We start from the raw sequence: 19,235 nt of genomic DNA on the forward strand, positions 1-19,235 counted from the left end.
GGATTAGAGTAAACAGTGATTGATTGATTACCAATATATGACACCATTTCCAAATGGTGCAAAAGAATATCCAGCTGTTTGCTTTCTTTCTTTAAGCTTAGTGGATTCATATTTTTGTTTTAAAAAATCAATATTGAAAACTATAGATAATCAAACATACATCTGTCTGCATTTCCCAGAAATGACAATTGTTAACATTTGTTATGTTTGCATCAAGTCCTTTTTTAAAAAAAAAAAAAAAAGACAGATAAAATCTATTACCTTGCCTACTCCCAAATCTGTTTATCTACAATTCCTATCAAGAATTTATCTTTGTCTAATCCAGTTCTACTTTATTCTTTCCCTTATCTAAATTTTCTTTTTTTCTAACAGAAAGCAAATTTAAAAAAACAATGTACAAGGGAAGATGTCTGTGTGAAGAGAAGCTGCACCAGGACACACTCTCACCTGCTCCAGGCACAGCACACACTCACTGCAGGCAAAGGCTATCAGGCGTTATTCTGCATCTCAGACCTACCAACACCTAGGAAGCAGTGCAGACCCCCCTAAGGCCTGCGACTGAACTCCCAAAGGCTTACCTGGGTCCAGGTGCGTGAAAGAGCCCACCACAAAGTCCAGGGTGGACACAGCGAGCAGGAGCAGAAGCAGCAGCTGGAGACGGATTATCCATTTGACACCTGCTAGGTTAATCCCCAGCAAGGCCAGAAGCACAGCAACTGAAATTCCTCGCACGGCCCAGATATTCCTGAGACTCAGCAGATCCGAGACGGATTCAGCGAAGCCGGTGATGTACATGGCACCTGCAACACACTGACAGGCATCTCCAGGTAGGAAGAGTCACCAAGGAAAAAAAAAAAAAAGCCTCAGGGCTGCCCAGCACTGAGGGCCCTGCTCACCTTCGGAATTCAACACCCAGAAAGCAGCAAGGGGGTTAAACGAGCCCTTCTCCCCCAGGAGCCCTTCCTGGGGCCCCCTTCCTTCTTGCCTACATCTCTCCCACCATCCACAGGGGAGAATGACTATCAGTGGTAACTAACATGAAAAGACTATGGGAGGAAGAAGATGGGGCTTTGGGCAAAAGAGACCTTGAGACTCCCCTGTGAAGAACTAAACAGAGAACACAAACACAAGGTGTGTGGGGTCCTATCTCAGAGCCTTAGAGGCCACTGAGCAAACCGCAGAGTTTTCTCTATTTCTTTGAATGTGTTACTATTATTTCTTAAATTACCTAAAACTTAGAAATGAGCAAAAAATGAGCAGCACATTCTTCCAATGTCATATGGAACATTTCACGCAAAAATGGGCTCAACACGGACCTAACAGAAGCAGAAGATATTAAGAAGAGGTGGCAAGAATACACAGAAGAACTGCACAAAAAAGAGCTTCAAGACCCAGATAATCACCATGCTGTGATCACTCACCTAGAGCCAGGCATCCTGGAATGTGAAGCCAAGTGGGCTTTAGGAAGCATCACAACGAACAAAGCTAGTGGAGGTGATGGAATTTCAGTTGAGCTATTTCAAATCCTGAAAGATGATGCTGTGAAAGTGCTGCACTCAATATGCCAGCAAATTTGGAAAACTCAGCAGTGGCCACAGGACTGGAAAAGGTCAGTTTTCATTCCAATTCCAAAGAAAGGCAATGCCAAAGAATGCTCAAACTACCGCACAATTGCACTCATCTCACATGCTAGTAAAGTAATGCTCAAAATTCTCCAAGCCAGGCTTTAGCAATACGTGAACCGTGAACTTCCAGATGTTCAAGCTGGTTTTAGAAAAGGCAGAGGAACCAGAGATCAAATTGCCAACATCTGCTGGATCATTGAAAAAGAGAGTTCCAGAAAAACATCTATTTCTGCTTTATTGACTATGCCAAAGCCTTTCATTGTGTGGATCACAATAAACTGTGGAAAATTCCAAAAAAGATGGGAATACCAGACCACCTGACCTGCCTCCTGAAAAATCTGTATGCAGGTCAGGAAGCAACAGTTAGAACTGGATATGGAACAACAGACTGGTTCCAAATAGGAAAAGGAGTACTTCAAGGCTGTATATTGTCACCTTGCTTATTTAACTTATATGCAGAGTACATCATGAGAAACACTGGGCTGGAAGAAACACAAGCTGGAATCAAGATTGCTGGGAGAAATGTCAATCACCTCAGATATGCAGATGACACCACCCTTATAGCAGAAAGTGAAAAGGAACTAAAAAGCCTCCTGATAAAAGTGAAAGAGGAGAGTGAAAAAGTTGGCTTAAAGCTCAGCATTCAGAAAACGAAGATCATGGCATCTGGTCCCATCACTTCACGGGAAATAGATGGGGAAACAGTGGCAACAATGTCAGACTTCATTTTTTTGGGCTCCAAAATCACTGCAGATGGTGACTGCAGCCATGAAATTAAAAGACGCTTACTCCTTGGAAGTAAAGTTATGACCAACCTAGATAGCATATTCAAAAGCAGAGACATTACTTTGCCAACAAAGATCCATCTAGTCAAGGCTATGGTTTTTCCAGTGGTCATTTGTGGATGTGAGAGTTGGACTGTGAAGAAAGCTGAGCACCGAAGAATTGATGCTTTTGAACTGTGATGTTGGAGAAGACTCTTGAGAGTCCCTTGGACTGCAAGGAGATCCAACCAGTCCATCCTAAAAGAGATCAGTCCTGGGTGTTCATTGGAGGGACTGATTCTGAAGCTGAAACTCCAATACTTTGGCCACCTCATGTGAAGAGTTGACTCATTGGAAAAGACCCTGATGCTGGAAGGGATTGGGGGCAGGAGGAGAAGGGGACGACCGAGGATGAGATGGCTGGATGGCATCACTGACTCTATGGACATGAGTTTGAGTGAACTCCAGTATTTGGTGATAGACAGGGAGGCCTGGCGTGCTGTGATTCATGGAGTTGCAAAGAGCTGGACACAACTGAGCGACTGAATTGAACTGAACTGAGCGCTAAATAGATGATGGTACTGTCGCTGGAAATTTGCAACCAAGTTATAAATAAAGATTCTTGAAACTGAAGAGATTTACTTTTAGGGGAAAGTTTTGACAGTTCAAAATTAAATCATCTTCTCAAAAACCTAAGGATTTGAACGTAAGAGGTAAGAGTAACTATGGAATGTAGGTAAAAGTATCAGAGATTTCATATTTGGTATGTGGAGGAGCTGATAAGTAATGTTTTTGTTTGGGAAGTATAGAAAAATGTAATTACTGCTTCTAAAAGCAGATAGTAACTACCCAAAGAATGAAAAGCATAGTAGAACTTCCAAATCAACAAGGGGGAAAATAGAACAGAAATAAATTTAAGCCATGTTGGCAAAATAAGGAGAAATTTTTTTAATTTCAAATTATCTAGAAAGCAATAAAACAGATTTATTCTAGAACTTGAGAAGCACATTAATCCTGCATTCAGAAGGGGGAAAACTACCACTCTAATTTTCTTTAATAGTTTAAAAATACATTAACAAAGTATTAAGAATCAATATAAAATCAATATAAATACAAAGATAGTCAGAAGAAATATTTAATAAAAGGATATGTGAAATTAATAAAATGAAAGGAAAAAACAAAAGAAGGTATACAAAGAACAAAGCTGATTTTTTCTTTTTTGAGATCAATAAAATACATAAACACCCGACTGTCTGATTAAGAAGAGACAGTACCAAAATAGAGACTTTTAGAAGTGAGAAAAGGAGTAAAACTACTCTTACATAAGAGAGTAAAACAATGAATAGAGAATGAATACATGAATTACACTACAGCCATATCATACAATACTAAGCAACTAGTTTAAAAGCATGACTTCAAGGCACTGACCTAGCAGAATGTCAATGACTTCTTGTTCAGTGATAAATACAAGTCATAGAATAGGTAAAAACAAACATATTTAGAGTATTACTCTGTTTATGCAAAAACTGCATTTCTGGGCACAGTGCCTCTAGGACACAAGGCTCCCCCACGGCCCGATCACTGCCAGCGAGCGCAGGCCTGGACTGGACTCTGGGCTCCCCTAGGGAGAGGTATACACAACAGAGGCTGCCAGCCCTTGCCCAGAGCAATCCAACCACCTCAGACATGGTCTACCTTCCAACCATGAAGCTCCTCTTCACTAGAAAATACCCCTTTCGATTTGTCTAATGTGTAAATCTCCCCAAACTTTACTATATTAAAAATTGTGTTTTATCTCCTCTTAAAGTCTAGAATCACAAGCATTCCTTTTTCTCTTTGGTCCTCTACAGAGAACTCCTAACCCTCTGACACAGGAATCAGAGGGTGTTACCCTCTATATTTGCAGTGTGTAACACCTCCCTTTGAAAGCATTTGTTTTTTTTAAAAGATTGCATTTTCACAGTCATAGGCATTTTTCTTTCCAGAAAGGAATCTACCTAGAAGATAGAGCTGTCTCTCCACACCCCTCCTCTTCTCACGTGAAACCCCTAGTTTAAGGTTTGAGTTGGTAGGCTGTATGTCCTATAGATGTGTTTTCACCCACATCACAAAGCCCAGCCTGTACTGGGTCCAGGAAAGTCTTTCTGTCCTCCATCGTTTACAGAGTCTAGTGAGCAGCAGGTAAGCCATGAATAAACGTTTTTAGACAGGACAGTGCAAGCTGAAGCTGGATATTATGCGTCCAGGGCAAGCGGTCCTGAGGAAGCACTCAGGTAAGTGGGGCAGGGAGCAAGGAGAGACCCCAGTTCATCACTTCCTTCACACACAACAGGCCTGGCACCAGTGTCTCAGAGAGATGAATGGGGAAGGGTCTGGAAGGATGCAAAGCAATGGAAAGTTTCATAAGCTTAAAAAAAATCATTATTTTAAGTGTCTGTATCTTCTTAATGCTGATGCTCTGGGGCAAGGGCCAGCAAACTCTGGCACTCTGGCCAAATCCCGCTGCTGCCTGTTTGGGGAATAAAGCTTAACTGGCACACAGCCATGCCCACTTCAAAATGTCTATGGCTTCTTTCACACTTATATAGCAGAGCTGAGTCACTGTGAAAGAAACCGATGACACTCACAAAAAACTAAAATATTTACTATCTGGCCCGTTTTAGAAGAAGTTTGATGAGCCTGCCCCAGGGCACAACAGGCCATCTCCTCAGTTTAGTTCAGTCACTCAGTCACATCCAACTCTTTGCAATCCCACTGTAGCATGCCAGGCCTCCCTGTTCATCATTAACTCCCGGAGCTTGCTCAAACTCATGTCCATCAAGTCGGTGATGCCATCCAACCATCTCATCCTCTGTCATCCCCTTCTCCTCCTGCCCCCAATCTTTCCCAGCATAGGGTCTTTTCCAATGGGTCAGTTCTTTGCATCAGGTGGCCAAAGTATCGGAGTTTCAACTTCAACATCAGTCTTTCCAATGAATATTCAGGATTTATTTCCTTTAGGATTAATTGGTTTGATCTCCTTGCAGTCCAAGGGACCCTCAAGAGTCTTCTCCAACACCACAGTTCAAAAGCATCAGTTCTTCAGTGCTCAGCTTTCCTTATAATCCAACTTTCACATCCATATATGACCACTGGAAAAACCATAGCTTTGACTAGATAGACTTTTGTTGGCAAAGTAACGTCTCTGCTTTTTAATATGCTGTCTAGGTTGGTCATAGCTTTTCTTCCAAGCAGTAAGTGTCTTTTAATTTCATGGCTGCAGTCACCATCTGCAGTGATTTTGGAGCCCAAGAAAATAAAGTCTCTCACTATTTCCATTGTTTCCCCATCTATTTGCCATGAAGTGATGGGACTGGATGCCATGATCTTAGTTTGAGTTTTAAGCCAACTTTTTTGCTCTGCTCTTTTACTTTCATCAAGAGGCTCTTTAGTTCTTCACTTTCTGCCATAAGGGTGGAATCATCTGCATATCTGAGGTTATTGATATTTCTCCCAGCAATCTTGATTCCAGCTTGTGCTTTATGCAGCCTGGCATTTCACATGATGTACTCTGCATATAAGTTAAATAAGCAGGGTGACAATATACAGCCTTGACGTACTCCTTTCCCTATTTGGAACCAGTCTGCTGCTCCATGCCCATCTTTAACTGTTGCTTCTTGACCTGCATGCAGATTTCTCAGGAGGCAGGTAAGGTGGTCTGGTATTCCCATCTCTTGAAGAATTTTCCAGTTTATTGTGATCCACACAGTCAAAGGCTTTGGCATAGCCAATAAAGCAGAAGTAATTGCCATCTCCTTTGGCAATTACTAAAAATACGTAAGGGCATGCATGCCCTGGCATGAGAGGATTAGGGGTTAATAAGAATCAAAGCTATGGTTTTCCCTGTGGTCATGTATGGATGTGAGAGTTGGACCATAAAGAAAACTGAGCACAAAAGAATTGATGCTTTTGAACTGTGGTGTTGGAGAAGACCCTTGAGAGTCCCTTGGACTGGAAGGACATCAAACCAGTCAATCCTAAAGGAAATCAATCCTGAATATTCACTGGAAGGATTGATGTTGAAGCTAAAGCTCTAATACTTTGTGCACCTGATGTGAAGAACTGACTCACTGGAAAAATCAGTCACCCTGATGCTCAGAAGGATTGAAGACAGGAGGAGAAGGGGCCGACAGAGGATGAGATGGTTGGATGGCATCACTGACTCGATGGACATGAGTCTGAGCAAGCTCCAGGAGTTGGTGATGGACGGGGAGGCCTGGTGTGCTGCAATCCATGGGTGTCACAAAGAGTTAGACACAACTTAGCAACTGAAATGAAGAACCAGGAATGAGGACCCTCAGAAATCCTAATCACTCTCTGGAAGAAAAAGATCTCAAATCAATGACCTAACCTTCCATCTTAAGAAACTAGAAAAAGAAGAGTGAACTCAACCCAGAGCAAACAGAAGGAAAGAACTAATAGAAACTGGGGCAGAAACAAATGAAACAGAGGTCAGAAAAAGAGTAGGAAAAAAAAGCAACAAAACCAAAAATTGCTTCTTTGCAGACAAACCTTCAACGAGATTGACCAACAAAAGAAGACTCAAATGATTAAAATCAGGAATGAAAGGGAGACCACTGCTATCAATCTTACAAAAACAAAAGATTGTAAGGGAATCTATGAATGATTATATGCCAAAACATCAGATAACCTAGATAAAAAGGACAAATTCCTAGAAAGATATAAACTACCAAAACTCAAGAAGAAACAGAAGGTCAGAATATGCCTATGTTAGTAAAGAGAAATGAATCAGCAATCAAAAAACTTCCTACAAAGGAAAGCCCAGGACTAGATGGTTTCACCACCAAACTCTCCCAAATGTTTAAAGAAGAATTAACACCAATCCTTCATAAACTCTTCCCAGAAACAGAAGAGGTGGGAACACTTCCCAGCTCATTCCGTGAGGCCACTATGATCATGACACCCAAACTAGACAACAGCATCACAAGAAAACTCCAGCCCAATACCCTTCATAATACAGAGGCGAAAATCCTCAACAAAATGTTAGCACACTGTACTTAGCGGCATATGGAAACAGCCACATCCCGACCAGAGAGCCCAGCCCAGCTCAGGCAGAGAAGAAGCAGGGGCGTGGTGAGGACACGGACCAGAGGGGCACAGACGTTTCTGGCTGGGCCCCAAACCAACAGAAAGCAAGCAAGCAAGGCTGTCAGTGCGATGGCTTTTCAAGAGGGGCTGCCTGCCCTCGGAAAACATCTCTGTGATCACTCTTCCTCCCAAGTCAGTTCACATTTAGGAGACTTCCTCTCTTTGGGGGTCGGGGGCAGGGTGGGGGGCATGAGGAGGGAGGGCTTCCCGTCCACTAGCACTGGTCCCCTGTCTGTGGTGTCTGCTTCAAGAGCTGAGCTTTCTGTCTACCCCAAGAAGCAGGGGAAGTGAGGACTGTTGTTTGTCCCTCTTGCAGCCTGCTTGACTATAAAACAAAGTAAAAAAAAAAAAATCAGTATATAAATCCCTGGGGTAATAAAGTAGACTGTTTATTGCTCACCTCCTAAACTACCCTGCTTAAAGATCTTTCTCCATAAAGGCAAGGGGTTTTCAAGAGTGCACTGACCACGTGTCTGCCTTCCACACATCTGTCTCCCCCCCGCCCCCCCCACACACAGAGCTTGGTGCTGTTGGAGAATCAGATGTATTCTTGCTACAATATCCTGCCCCTGCTGCTTAAAAATAAAAGGAATGGACCGATGCTTTGAGGAGACCCCTGTACTCTTACTTAGACAGATTCTTTTCTTTAAACTATTTTTTCAGCCACCCACCACCCTTTGCACCATCATTAAAGCCTTTTTCAGTCCAAGAAGTCCTCACAAAGACCTGCTTCTTAATGTCTGCACTTGTTTCCTCAGCACTAGATCACCATCTCTGTGTTTTAGCTAAACACGCTTCAGTACTTCCCTCTCCTCAGCGGTTTTCTGAGGGCCTCCGTCCACCCTGGTGAGGGGCCCCCTCATTAGTATTCTCCTTCTCGGACAGGGCGTCCACACAGGGGCTTTCAGCCTCCCTCTTGAGGCCGTCAAGCCATCAATGAGCCTAGAGCTCCGGTTCATTTGAGAACTGTCTGCTTCTAGGGAAGTCCCTGGCACAGGCGAAATGTCCCCTTTTCAGTGTAAAAGTGCCCCAGGGACTAGGCCACCCAGCTGCCATTCGGGCTCCAGCCACTGCTGTGCAGCCCCTCCCCAGAACAGGCTGTAAGGGTGGTCCCAGCCCGCACCTCCCTGCTCGCTGGCAGCAGGACTCCAGAGGCAGAGGTGGTGGAGGAGGAGGAGGCTTGGAGACTCAGGTCAGGGCCCTGGACCAGAGCCCGGCTCCGCCCTGAGCTGCCTCAGCCACCCACTGGCCTCTCAGGTCAGCGGTGGGGGCCAGGGGGCAGGTGGAACGTGGATGAGAAGGCGGCGGCAGATGGCAAGTCAAGAGAAGCCATTCCACAGGTCGGCGGCCTCACCTGTCCAAAGACATAGAGCAGCCCGATGGCGCCTCCCGTCTGCCCGCCAAGGACCGCGGCGACCATGGAGTACACGCCGCCGCGGCCCACGCCGCAGTGCTCCGCAACCCCGATGCCGGACAGCACGGTGACCAGGGCCACCAGGGCGACGAAGGACACCAGAAACACGCCCATAAGCACGCCTGTGTTTCCCTGCGGGGAGGAGCAAGGAGTCAGGTCAGAGTCAGGGCACGGGGGGGAGCACGGACCACCGCCCCGCTGCCCTCACAGGTGAGCCCGCTGGGAAAAGGCAGAGGCGGCACCACGGGGGTGAGGCCTGGAGAGACTCCAGAGGAGCCGAGTGTTCTCACAGCAAACTCCAAGAGACTGCCAAGCCCTGACAAGTCAAGTCAAAGTGGCTTCCTGCCCCCACGAGGCCCCCCCTGGCCTGCCCTCTCCCCCTCCCCACCCTCCCATCCCCCACCGACAACTCCCCCCCAGACACACTGGGTGCCCCAGTGGTGACCTCATTGCTCCCTCACCTCCACCCTCCCACCCATGAGGCCCCCGCCTAGAATGCCTTCCTGCCCACTCCTCTTCCCTCACAGGTTGACTCCAGCGCATCCTTCAAGACAGGGTCCATTTCCTTCTCCAGGAAGCTGTCCCCAAACCCCTTCCTCCGGGCTCCATCAGTACTCGGGGCTTAGTGCCCATCCCAGTGCTTGTCTTACTGCATCTGTTTCCGAGCCCATCTTACCTCTGGGCTGTGTGCTCCAGGAGAGCAGGATTAGGTTTGGAGGGGCGGTTTCTTTGCCTTCTCCATTTCTCTTTCATTTGTGTGCACATCTGCTATATCTACTCTCTTCTCACTCTTCTGACATTTAAAAATGCTTATCATCGGAAAGTTATTTGAGTGTTTAGAAGTTCAATGCATTGAAAAACTGGTTAATTTATATGAAATACCTTTTATAAATGAGTAAAGAAGCATTGTTGGAGAAGACTCTTGGGAGTCCCTTGGACAGCAAGAAGATCAAACTAGTCGATCTTAAAGGAAATCAACCCTAAATATTCCTTGGAAGGACTGATGCTGAAGCTCCAATATTTTGGCCACCTGATGCAAAGAGCCAATTCATTAGAAAAGACCCTGATGCTGGGAAAGATTGAAGGCAGACGGTGAAGGGGATGACAGAGGATGAGATGGTTGGATAACGTCACCGACTCAGTGGACAAGAGTTTGAGCAAACACGGGGAGATGGTGAATGACAAGGAAGCCTGGTGTGCTGCAATCCATGGGGTCGCAAAGGGTTGGATACGACTGAGCAGCTGAACAACCACAAAAGCAGTTCAGGGGGGTGGATTTTCAGCTTAGAGCAATGCCATACCAAGCAAAACTATGATTCTATTCATAGAGAAGGGGAAAAAACAGATTTAAAGTTTGTCACAGTAAACTGCTGCTGCTGCTGCTGCTAAGTCACTTCAGTCGTGTCCGACTCTGTGCGACCCCATAGAGGGCAGCCTACCAGGCACCCCTGTCCCTGGGATTCTCCAGGCAAGAACACTGGAGTGGGTTGCCATTTCCTTCTCCAATGCATGAAAGTGAAAAGTGAAAGTCAAGTTGCTCAGTCGTGTCCAACTTTTCGCGACCCCATGGACTGCAGCCTACCAGGCTCCTCCGCCCATGGGATTTTCCACGCAAGAGTACTGGAGTGGGGTGCCATTGCCTTCTCCGGTCACAGTAAACTAGAGGGTACCTAAAGGGTTAGGTTTCATTCTGTTATGTTTTATTCAGAAAGTTACTTACTTTGTTGATTTTATATTTTTAATGAACTTATACTATTATCTTCCTTTGTTTTTGTGTTCTTGTCTACATGGGATAATTTTTTAAAAGCTGTATCAATCTTTAAATTTTCATACCAAAACTGCCACTATAACATTTTTCAAATTACAAATATGCTGCCAAATTATTTTTTAGAATATTTTCTATTTAAAAATTACTTGGGTATGACGTCTACTTTATGTTATCCCCTAAAAGCTCTACTTTATTTTTGGCATTTCACATTTACCTTTATTTCCATGTTGAAATACAATTTTTGAGGCAAAACTAATGCCAGAATTGAAAAGGACAGATTGCTTTAGAGCAAAAGGATGTATTTGTGTGGTAGCAGCCTCAAAGATAGTCCTGGTGGTCCCCACCTCCAGGCATTCATGCCCTTGTGTAGTCTGTTTCCCTGAGTGGAGGCTGGATGGTGTGACTCACTTTTAGTGAGCAGAGCCCTGCAGAAGCGATGAGATGTCACTTCTGAGATGAGGGTATGAGAAGACCATGCCTTTCATCTCGGGCACTTGCTTCCTCACTCTCTCTAGGTTGTTGGCCCTGGGGGAGGCCAGCTGCAGGTATTGAGACAACACTGTGAAGAGGCCAACATGACAAAGCCTGACAACAACCTCATTGTGATCTTAGGAACAGACCCTCTGCCGGTGGAGCCTTCAGGTGAAACTGTAGCCCTGACCGACAGCTCGGCTGCAATCCCATAAGAAAGCCTGAGCCAGAGGCAGCCAGCTAAGTTGCTCATGGATCCCTGAACCACAGTAACAACCAGATAAATACAAATGTGTGACATCAAGCTGCTAAGTACTGGAGTAATTTTTTATGCAGCAATAGATAATAATTTATACAAGTTTACTTCATTTGGGGGATGGGACCAACACTTCTAGATAGCCACTTCTCAAAAAATAATCACCCAGCAGAAAAGTTAAGAGGAGGCCCTAAGATTTAAGAATCGAGACAGAGAGAGTCTATTCTTTCCTCCTTCCACTATTGTGTAATCATCCTCTGCAGAAGGCAGAGCCCAAGGCCCAGGCTGCCACTGCCAGGCCCTCCTCTGCCACAGCAGGCAGGTGGCTGGGCCTCCCTGGGACACGGGCTGGAGGTGCTGGGGAGAGGGGTGGTACCCAAGAAGGGGAAAAGCCAGAGCTCGATCTCAGGAGCCTGACAATGCCTGCCGGCACAAGGCATCTGGGCTGGAGGCTTTGTGTTTTGTGAGGGCTCCCCTGTAAGTTATGGAGGAGTATGAGAGGCAGGGATTCACACCATCCACATCAGAGGGGTTGCTAAATCTGCTCTAAGCTTTCCACACATTAATAAAGAAAACTTTCAGACCCACTTTCAGGCTCTGGTTAAAGGTAGAACCTGAAGCTACGGGCCTGGGTATGGAGAAGAGGAAGAGCTGAGGAAGGGCTGGCCTCACCCAGCCTCCTAAGAGGGCTAAGAATCCCAGATACCCCACTACAGTGAAGCTCTCATCCCCTAGAATTTACAGATGTGACAGTCAATTTTATGTGCCAGCTTGGCTAGATTATAATGACCAGTTTTTAGTCAAACGCTAGCCTAGAAGTTGCTATAAATGTATTTTTAAGATGTGTTTAACATGTACAATAGGTTGACTTTAAGTAAAAGAAATTACATAATATGGGTAGTTCTCACGCAATAAGAAGGCCTTAAGAGCAAAGACTGAGGTTTCCCAAAAAAGAAGGAATTTGGTCTCCAGACTGCAACATGTAAGTTTCTAAGTTTTCAACTCAAAAACCTGCAACTCAGTTCTTACCTGCATCTCACTTAGCCTACAGATTTTGGACTTGCCGGCCCCCATAATCACATGAGCCAAATTCTGACAATAAACACATACACACACCTCTCTCTCTCTCTACCTCTGTGAGATGACAGAAAATATATACAGCCATCCCTCAGTATCCCCAAGGGATTAATTCTGGGACTGCTCTCAGATACCAAAATCTGTGAATGCTCAGGTTCCATAGTCAGCCCTCCCTAACCAATTTCACATCCACAGATTCAACCAACGACCATGTAGTACTGTGGTATTTATTGAGAAAAATCCACGTATAAATGGAGTGAGTGGTTCAAACTCATATTGTTCAGGGGTCAACTGCATATTGGTCTCTGCACCTGGTTTCTGGAACAAAGTCCCTGAAACTGTCATTTCTCCAGTGACAAGAGCACTAGGAACATCTGTCATTCTAATATTAGTGTTCGACCCCATCCCTGAGCCTGGGGCTCAGATGGTAAAGAATCTTCCTGCAGTGCAGGAGACCCGGGTTCAATCCCTGGGTCAGGAAGATCCCCTGGAGAAGGAAATGGCAACCCACTCCAGCATTATTGCCTGGAAAATCTCATGGACAGAGGAGCCTGGCAGCTACAGTCTATGGGGTCACAAAGAGTTGGACACGTCTGAGCGACTAACAGTTTTTCACTTTCTATGCCTGACCCAGGGCTACTAAAACCCTTGTAAACTCCTAAGGGATAAGACCCCTAGGAGCATCTCTTGTTCTAACAAGGCAGCTGTGAGTGTATTCCTGGGTGGGTATTAGTCACCAGAAAGACCAGGCCATGATTAGAAGCTTGGAGTTTCCACCACCACCACCCTCAACATGCATACACACTTCTCTAGGGAGGGGAAAGAGGCTGGAAATGGAATCAATAGTGGATCATGGATGCTGAAGTGATAAAATCCCCAAGGTTTGGGGTTCAGAAAGTTTCCAGGTAGGTGAACACATCCACATAAAGGGCAGGGGTGCGGGGGTTAAGACACTCCAACTCCACGGTGATAGAAGCTCCCGCTCCTAGGGCCCTTGCAGACCTTGCCGTATGGATCTCTTCATCTGTCTATCAATCTATATCTTTTATCATATCCTTTAATAAGCTAGTAAACATAAGTGTTTCCTTGAGTTCTGTGAGCTGTTCCATCAAGTGAACTGAATCTGGGGGAGGTGTCAGGGAAACCCCTGAAGCACAGGGGCAACCTAGACTTGTGATTGGCAGCTGAAGTAGGTGGGGGCAGCTTCATGGGAGTGAGCCCTTAACCTGTGTGATATGATGCTCTCTCCAGGTCGACAGTGTTAGAATTGAGTGAAACTGTGGGACACTCAGCTGGTGTTACAGAATTGCTTGGTGAGGGGGAAAAAAACATATCTGGTGACCAGTAGTGTCAGAAGTGAAGTGAAAGCAAAGAGAAATGCACAGAGGACTGTAGGTCTTTATAATCCCCTCTGCCTCTCCAGGCGGGGCATCAGACAGGTCATAGATCACCAGGAAAGCTGGAGAGGGTCACAGACTGGAGGCAAACTTGCCATCAGTCTGCTCTCTCTGACCCACCTCTAGTCCCACCTGAGACGCACCCTGACTTCTTGTGCTCTCATTTTTGGAGTTAAATCCGTGGTGAGGCTTCCACATGAACCTCTGCCTGAGGCCCAGGTTCTCAGGATTCGCACTTAGAAAGCAATGCTAGCTACTCCATGTGCTTGATCTTGTTTCTTGTCTCTGGAGGATCTGTGCTTTAGGATTCTGTTGAGCACTCTGTGGAATACCCAAGGGCGACAGAGCTTTCCACGTCCCAGGCCCAGAAGAGGCTCCAGGGCTAACCAGCTCACCACTCACCACCAGCCAACCAGTCCTTAAGAAAAGGACAACCCCAAAAATGTTGATCAGGCAGGAGGTGAACACGCCGTCCCAGGTCCCGAACAGCACCGGCTCCCATACGAACAGCTGGATCTTCCACCAGGGTTGGGGCTGGGCCAGGGCCTCCTGAAAACAGGGCACACAGCAGTCAACTCAACAGCAGTGGGTGTGAGGGGGATGCTGGGAGAAGTCAGCTGTAAAGCTCTGCGTTTCGCGACGCCACACAGGCCTGTGCGCACTGTGATTCCTGTGCCCGCATGCAGCACAGACATGTTGTCCAGCAAACTGTTCCCTCTCCTTCTGCCCACTCTGGAGACTGTTTCCTAGCCTCTTGGTGGGGGGTGTGGCCACATGACTGAGTTCCAGCCACTGGGATGTGGGCGAGCCTGGGATGCTGGGCTCCAGTTCAGACAGTGGTCACGAGCTCTGGGTGATGCCACCCTCCCTCTCAGTCCTCTGTTCCTGGTGGGGAACAGCAGCTCCCAGAAGTTACTAATCTTTGGGGAACCTTACTTTACTTAGCTTTTTGTTGCTCCCGCCCTTCTAACACTTCTGTAATGAACTCTGTATGTTAAATTCCCTCTGTTTAAAAAACCTAGGGCAGTGTCTGTGTTCCTCACTGAACATGAGCTGAGACAGTGATTCCTAAGTGCCCTTTCACCCCAGACCACAGAACCCCACAGCATTGCTTGACAGTTGTCTGGAATGAAAGCTAACAAGTGGTGACACAGACGCTTTGTTCATTTTTCCAATTCAAAAATAACAAAGGCACATACGGAACACTCATACAGAAACTCTTTACTAGAAAGACTAAAACTTACGGAAATGATCTTAAGATCAGTAGCCACTCATACTAGGAACTGCTTCTGCATAGGTTTGGTAATTAAATTCAAACATCACTAGAGTCTTCCAATGGCCTCCAATTGCCACAAGAGTGATGAGTGATTCTCACCTGGGGACTGGGGAGAGAGGCACCCAGTCAAGACCCACTGTGAGCAGCAAGCCTGACTGGTGCATGTATGTGAGCTGTGACTTCAGAGAGAAGGCAGGAAAGTCAAGTGACAGGGAAATCGGAGGTCCAGAGTCAGTGGTAGGGCCCCTGAACCTTTGAGAACAGTGGGTGTGCCTATGGTCTAGGATCAATCCCAGCATCTGGCTATACTCAGTTAAAACAGGAGAGGATACCAGCTTCCTGCCTTATATCGTGCACTGACAGAGGAAGAAAGGGCCTTGAATAATCATCAGGGACATCAATAAAGCCACATGGGACAGATAGACCGGGGGACTCCTTGGAGTCTCTGACAGTCCCTGACACCAGCTGGAATGCCTTTCATCTCTGTGTATTTCTGTTCATCTGTCTTTAGCAAACTACTAACGAGCAAGCTCCTGAAAGTCCATAAACATGAGAACAGTGATCATGGTTCAGAGCAAAGACCCTGCCAACCCATGCTTGTCTTCAAACAAATGGGACCGAGGGACCAAGGGGTAAGTATAGTAAGACTGCTTTCCAGGAGCTTAATCTCAAAACCCAGGACCTGGCCCAACTTCCTGTGTCTGCTTATGTTCACTTCCTACCATGGCTTGTTGCTGGCCTATTATTTATTAGAAACAGTCATAACAATAGCAACAAGGTGTAATAACTTTGAGAGTGGTTTCAGCTTCCACATCAGTTCCCTCCACTGGTGCTCACATCACCCCCCGAGGCAGGCAGGGAGAGAGCCCCTGTCTACAGCCCGCTGAGGAAAGAGAGCCTGGGAGAAGAGACACAACTGCCCTAGGTCCACAGTTGGTTTGCAGTTCCCCAACCCAGACTGCAAAACCTGCACCACAGCTCACTTGCTCTTTTCTCTCCTAAATCTCACTCTTTATGATGCAATTTCTAACACCTGGACTTTGCTTAAGTACTGGCGGCTCAGTGGTAAAGAATCTGTGTGCCAATGCAGGAAAGCCCTGGGTTGGGAAGATCTCCTGGAGAAGGACATGGCAACCCACTCCAGTATTCTCGCCCGAAAAATCCCATGGACAGAAGAGCCTGGTGGGCTACAGTCCATGGGGTCACAAAAGAGCCAGACACGACTTAGTGGCTCAACACCACCACCTGCTTTATCCTTAAAATTCTTGTTGTGATTCTAGAAACTTTATTCATCATTCATCACAGTCTTCATATTTCCACTCTGAAGGGCTGTTCTGTTTATTTGTTTAGTTACCTAATAGGATATGAAAAGCCTTTCACTCCCTGGACCTCACTGGACTAAACCAGCCTTAAAGGTGCCACACACATGAATGAGGCAGAAACTTTAGGAGATCTTCACCGTCAGAATAAAGCTGTACGTAAAGGCATTGTGTGGTTTGAAATGAATTTGTTGGCCCCAGTGTTGACCTTGTAGGAGAGTACTAGCCAGAGAGAGACAGCTCAAACCAGCTCCTGTGCATAATAACAGCATGGCTCCAGGGCTGGTACAGTTCTTACACCAGTTCCAATGTGTATGCGTTTGTTCCTCATCAAGCAAGTCTCTGATACCAGCTAGATGTCCTGTAATTCAACTCAGTTCTGACACCATCTACCCAGAGATGGTGTCATCCCACTATCAAGGGCTCAGTCCAGTAGACGCCAATCCCAAATTCAGGCTGTAATCTGTGTTTACCTGGGAAGGTAAACAGCTTCCCGGGGCTGTTGATCGGAGGTTCCCACCACCCCTTCTTGGGTTCAATTCATTTGTTAGAGTAGCTCACAGAACTCAGAGATCACCAGCTTATTATGAAAGGCTAGAAGGCAATGGCAACCCACTCCAGTACTCTTGCCTGTCAAATCCCATGGATGGAGGAGCCTGGTGGGCTGCAGTCCATGGGGTCGCTAGGAGTCGGACATGACTGAGCGACTTCACTTTCACTTTTCACTTTCATGCATTGGAGAAGGAAATGGCAACCCACTCCAGTGTTCTTGCCTGGAGAATCCCAGGGACGGGGGAGCCTGGTGGGCTGCCGTCTATGGGGTCGCTAATAGCTGGACACGATTGAAGTGACTTAGCAGCAGCAGAACTCAGAAACCACCGGATGGAGGAGATGCCCAGGGCCAGGCTGGGGAAAGAGCCTCGGACACCCACACCTTCTCCCAGGGCAGCACCGTCCCTTCATCTCCATGTGCTCACCAAGCCAGAGGCTCTCTAAACCCTCTTTTTGGGTTTTCTTAGGAGGCTTCATCACATAGGCATGATTGATTAAATCACTGGTCACTGGTGACTGATTTAACCTCAAACTCTTTCCCCTCCCCTTAAAGTTCCAACCTTCTAATCACATGGTTGGTTCCCCTAAAAACAGCTCCCATCCTTAGGTGATTCTAAAAGTCACCTCATTAATATAAACCCAGTTGTGCTTGAAATGCATTTGTTGTAAATATCAAGACATCTTATCACTTTTATCACTTAGGGAATTCCAAGGGTTTTAGGAGCTCTGCGCAAAATACATATTAGCATGAAGGTGAAAAAGTGAAAGTGTTAGTCACTCAGTCGTGTCCAGCTGTTTGTGACCCTATGGCTTGTAGCCCTCCAGGCTCCTCTGTCCTTGGAAATCTCCAGGCAAGAATACTGGAGTGGGTTGCCATTTCCTTCTCCAGGGATCTTGCCAACCCAGGGATAGAACCCAGGTCTCCTGCATTGCAGGCAGACTCTTTACCATCTGAGCGACCATGGAAGCCATATTTATCATAAAATAAATGCCCTTTCTGTCCTGCCAGCTCTCTAAGTCCCCCCAGGTCTTGCTCAGACAGGCTGCAGGCAGAGCCACGTCCTCAGCACATGCAGACCTCCAACCAACGGACAGAGTATCAGCTTTTCCCCACACTCGGAGGTCTCAAACCCAACTCCCTCCTTTATGGGAGATTAGGGAGCCCCAGCCCATCTACAGTACCCTCTCCCGCAGAGGCTGTGGCCCACAGACACTCCCTTTGTGCCTCTGCCAGTCACCTCTGGTGCCCAGGGGAGGGCAGTGGAATCACTGGGTGGCAGGGTGATAGTTGGGCCAGGTCCGGGCTATCTTGTGATTGGCACCAACTGTTGATAACTCTCTCAGAACCTCACCGTCTTCAGATTTGGGTCCCAGTCATCTATTCCAAAATAACAGGAGTATCATTCAGTGCTCTATGGCACAGATATAACAGGCTGTGGGGAAAGGCAGACGGCAGTAAGACAATGTGTGTGCCCGGCAGTGAGGCTTCTGGGAGATGGAGGGAGAAACTAAGGAAGAAGAGAAAGCAAAGCAAGAGGGGCAAAGCACCCCTCAGAAAGGGCCCACAGACATGCTCAAGGGGCGGTTCCTCTCTTCCTTGAGGCCCCGCAGGTGGACACTTGGCAGGTTCTGGGGCACAGCAAGTTGGAGTCTGGCCCCGGGTGATCACACCTGCGTGATGCTTGTTGCTAGGGCTTCCCTTCCTGACCTCCCAGAACCAGGAGCCAGGGCCTGGTCCCTCTGAGCTGAGGGCTGAAACCACACTGGAGAGACAACAGCGGCAGGGTGGGTGTTTTAGTTCTGAAGTAGAAGGCTTTCTCTTGGGAGCAGAGAATCTTCACTCTTCGGCAGAACGTCTGGGAAGGCAGGGAAATCGCACCCTGAAATGTGTCCGGAGTGACACACACGTGGCTTTCAGCATGCGACGAGCGGAGCAGAGGAGACAGACAGAAGCTCTGCTGCGGGCGGGCATGTGAGCTCCCAGCCCGGAGCCTTCCTCTCAGACAGCCACCCCCTCCGGCAGGCCACCAAGCAGGCCTGAAATGTGAGACGACACCTCTTCTTTCTGCCAGCAGCTGGAGAAAAAGAATCTGGCTTCTGCCCACTTGGGTCAGGAGCGGGTCAGAGCAGGACATGACCTGGCCCTCCCTCCCAAAGACTGGTTCTCC

At 46.9% G+C, this 19,235-nt stretch overlaps 1 protein-coding gene across 7 annotated transcripts in view; it reads right to left on the reverse strand.

Annotated features, from left to right (window-relative positions):
* Positions 1 to 19,235, reverse strand: part of SLC12A8 (solute carrier family 12 member 8) — a 151,174-nt gene that overhangs the window by 106,147 nt on the left and 25,792 nt on the right. For all 7 annotated transcript variants that reach the window (XM_042232562.2, XM_042232567.2, XM_027956607.2 and 4 more), the window contains 3 exons: positions 14,323 to 14,469; positions 8,892 to 9,083; positions 579 to 810 (listed from right to left, as the gene is read on the reverse strand). In XM_042232562.2, the coding sequence (XP_042088496.1) occupies positions 579 to 810; positions 8,892 to 9,083; positions 14,323 to 14,469 (571 nt within the window). The remainder of the gene's footprint in view (positions 1 to 578; positions 811 to 8,891; positions 9,084 to 14,322; positions 14,470 to 19,235) is intronic.

The sequence above is a fragment of the Ovis aries genome, chromosome 1 (assembly GCF_016772045.2).
Source record: "Ovis aries strain OAR_USU_Benz2616 breed Rambouillet chromosome 1, ARS-UI_Ramb_v3.0, whole genome shotgun sequence".
Lineage (NCBI taxonomy): Eukaryota > Metazoa > Chordata > Mammalia > Artiodactyla > Bovidae > Ovis > Ovis aries.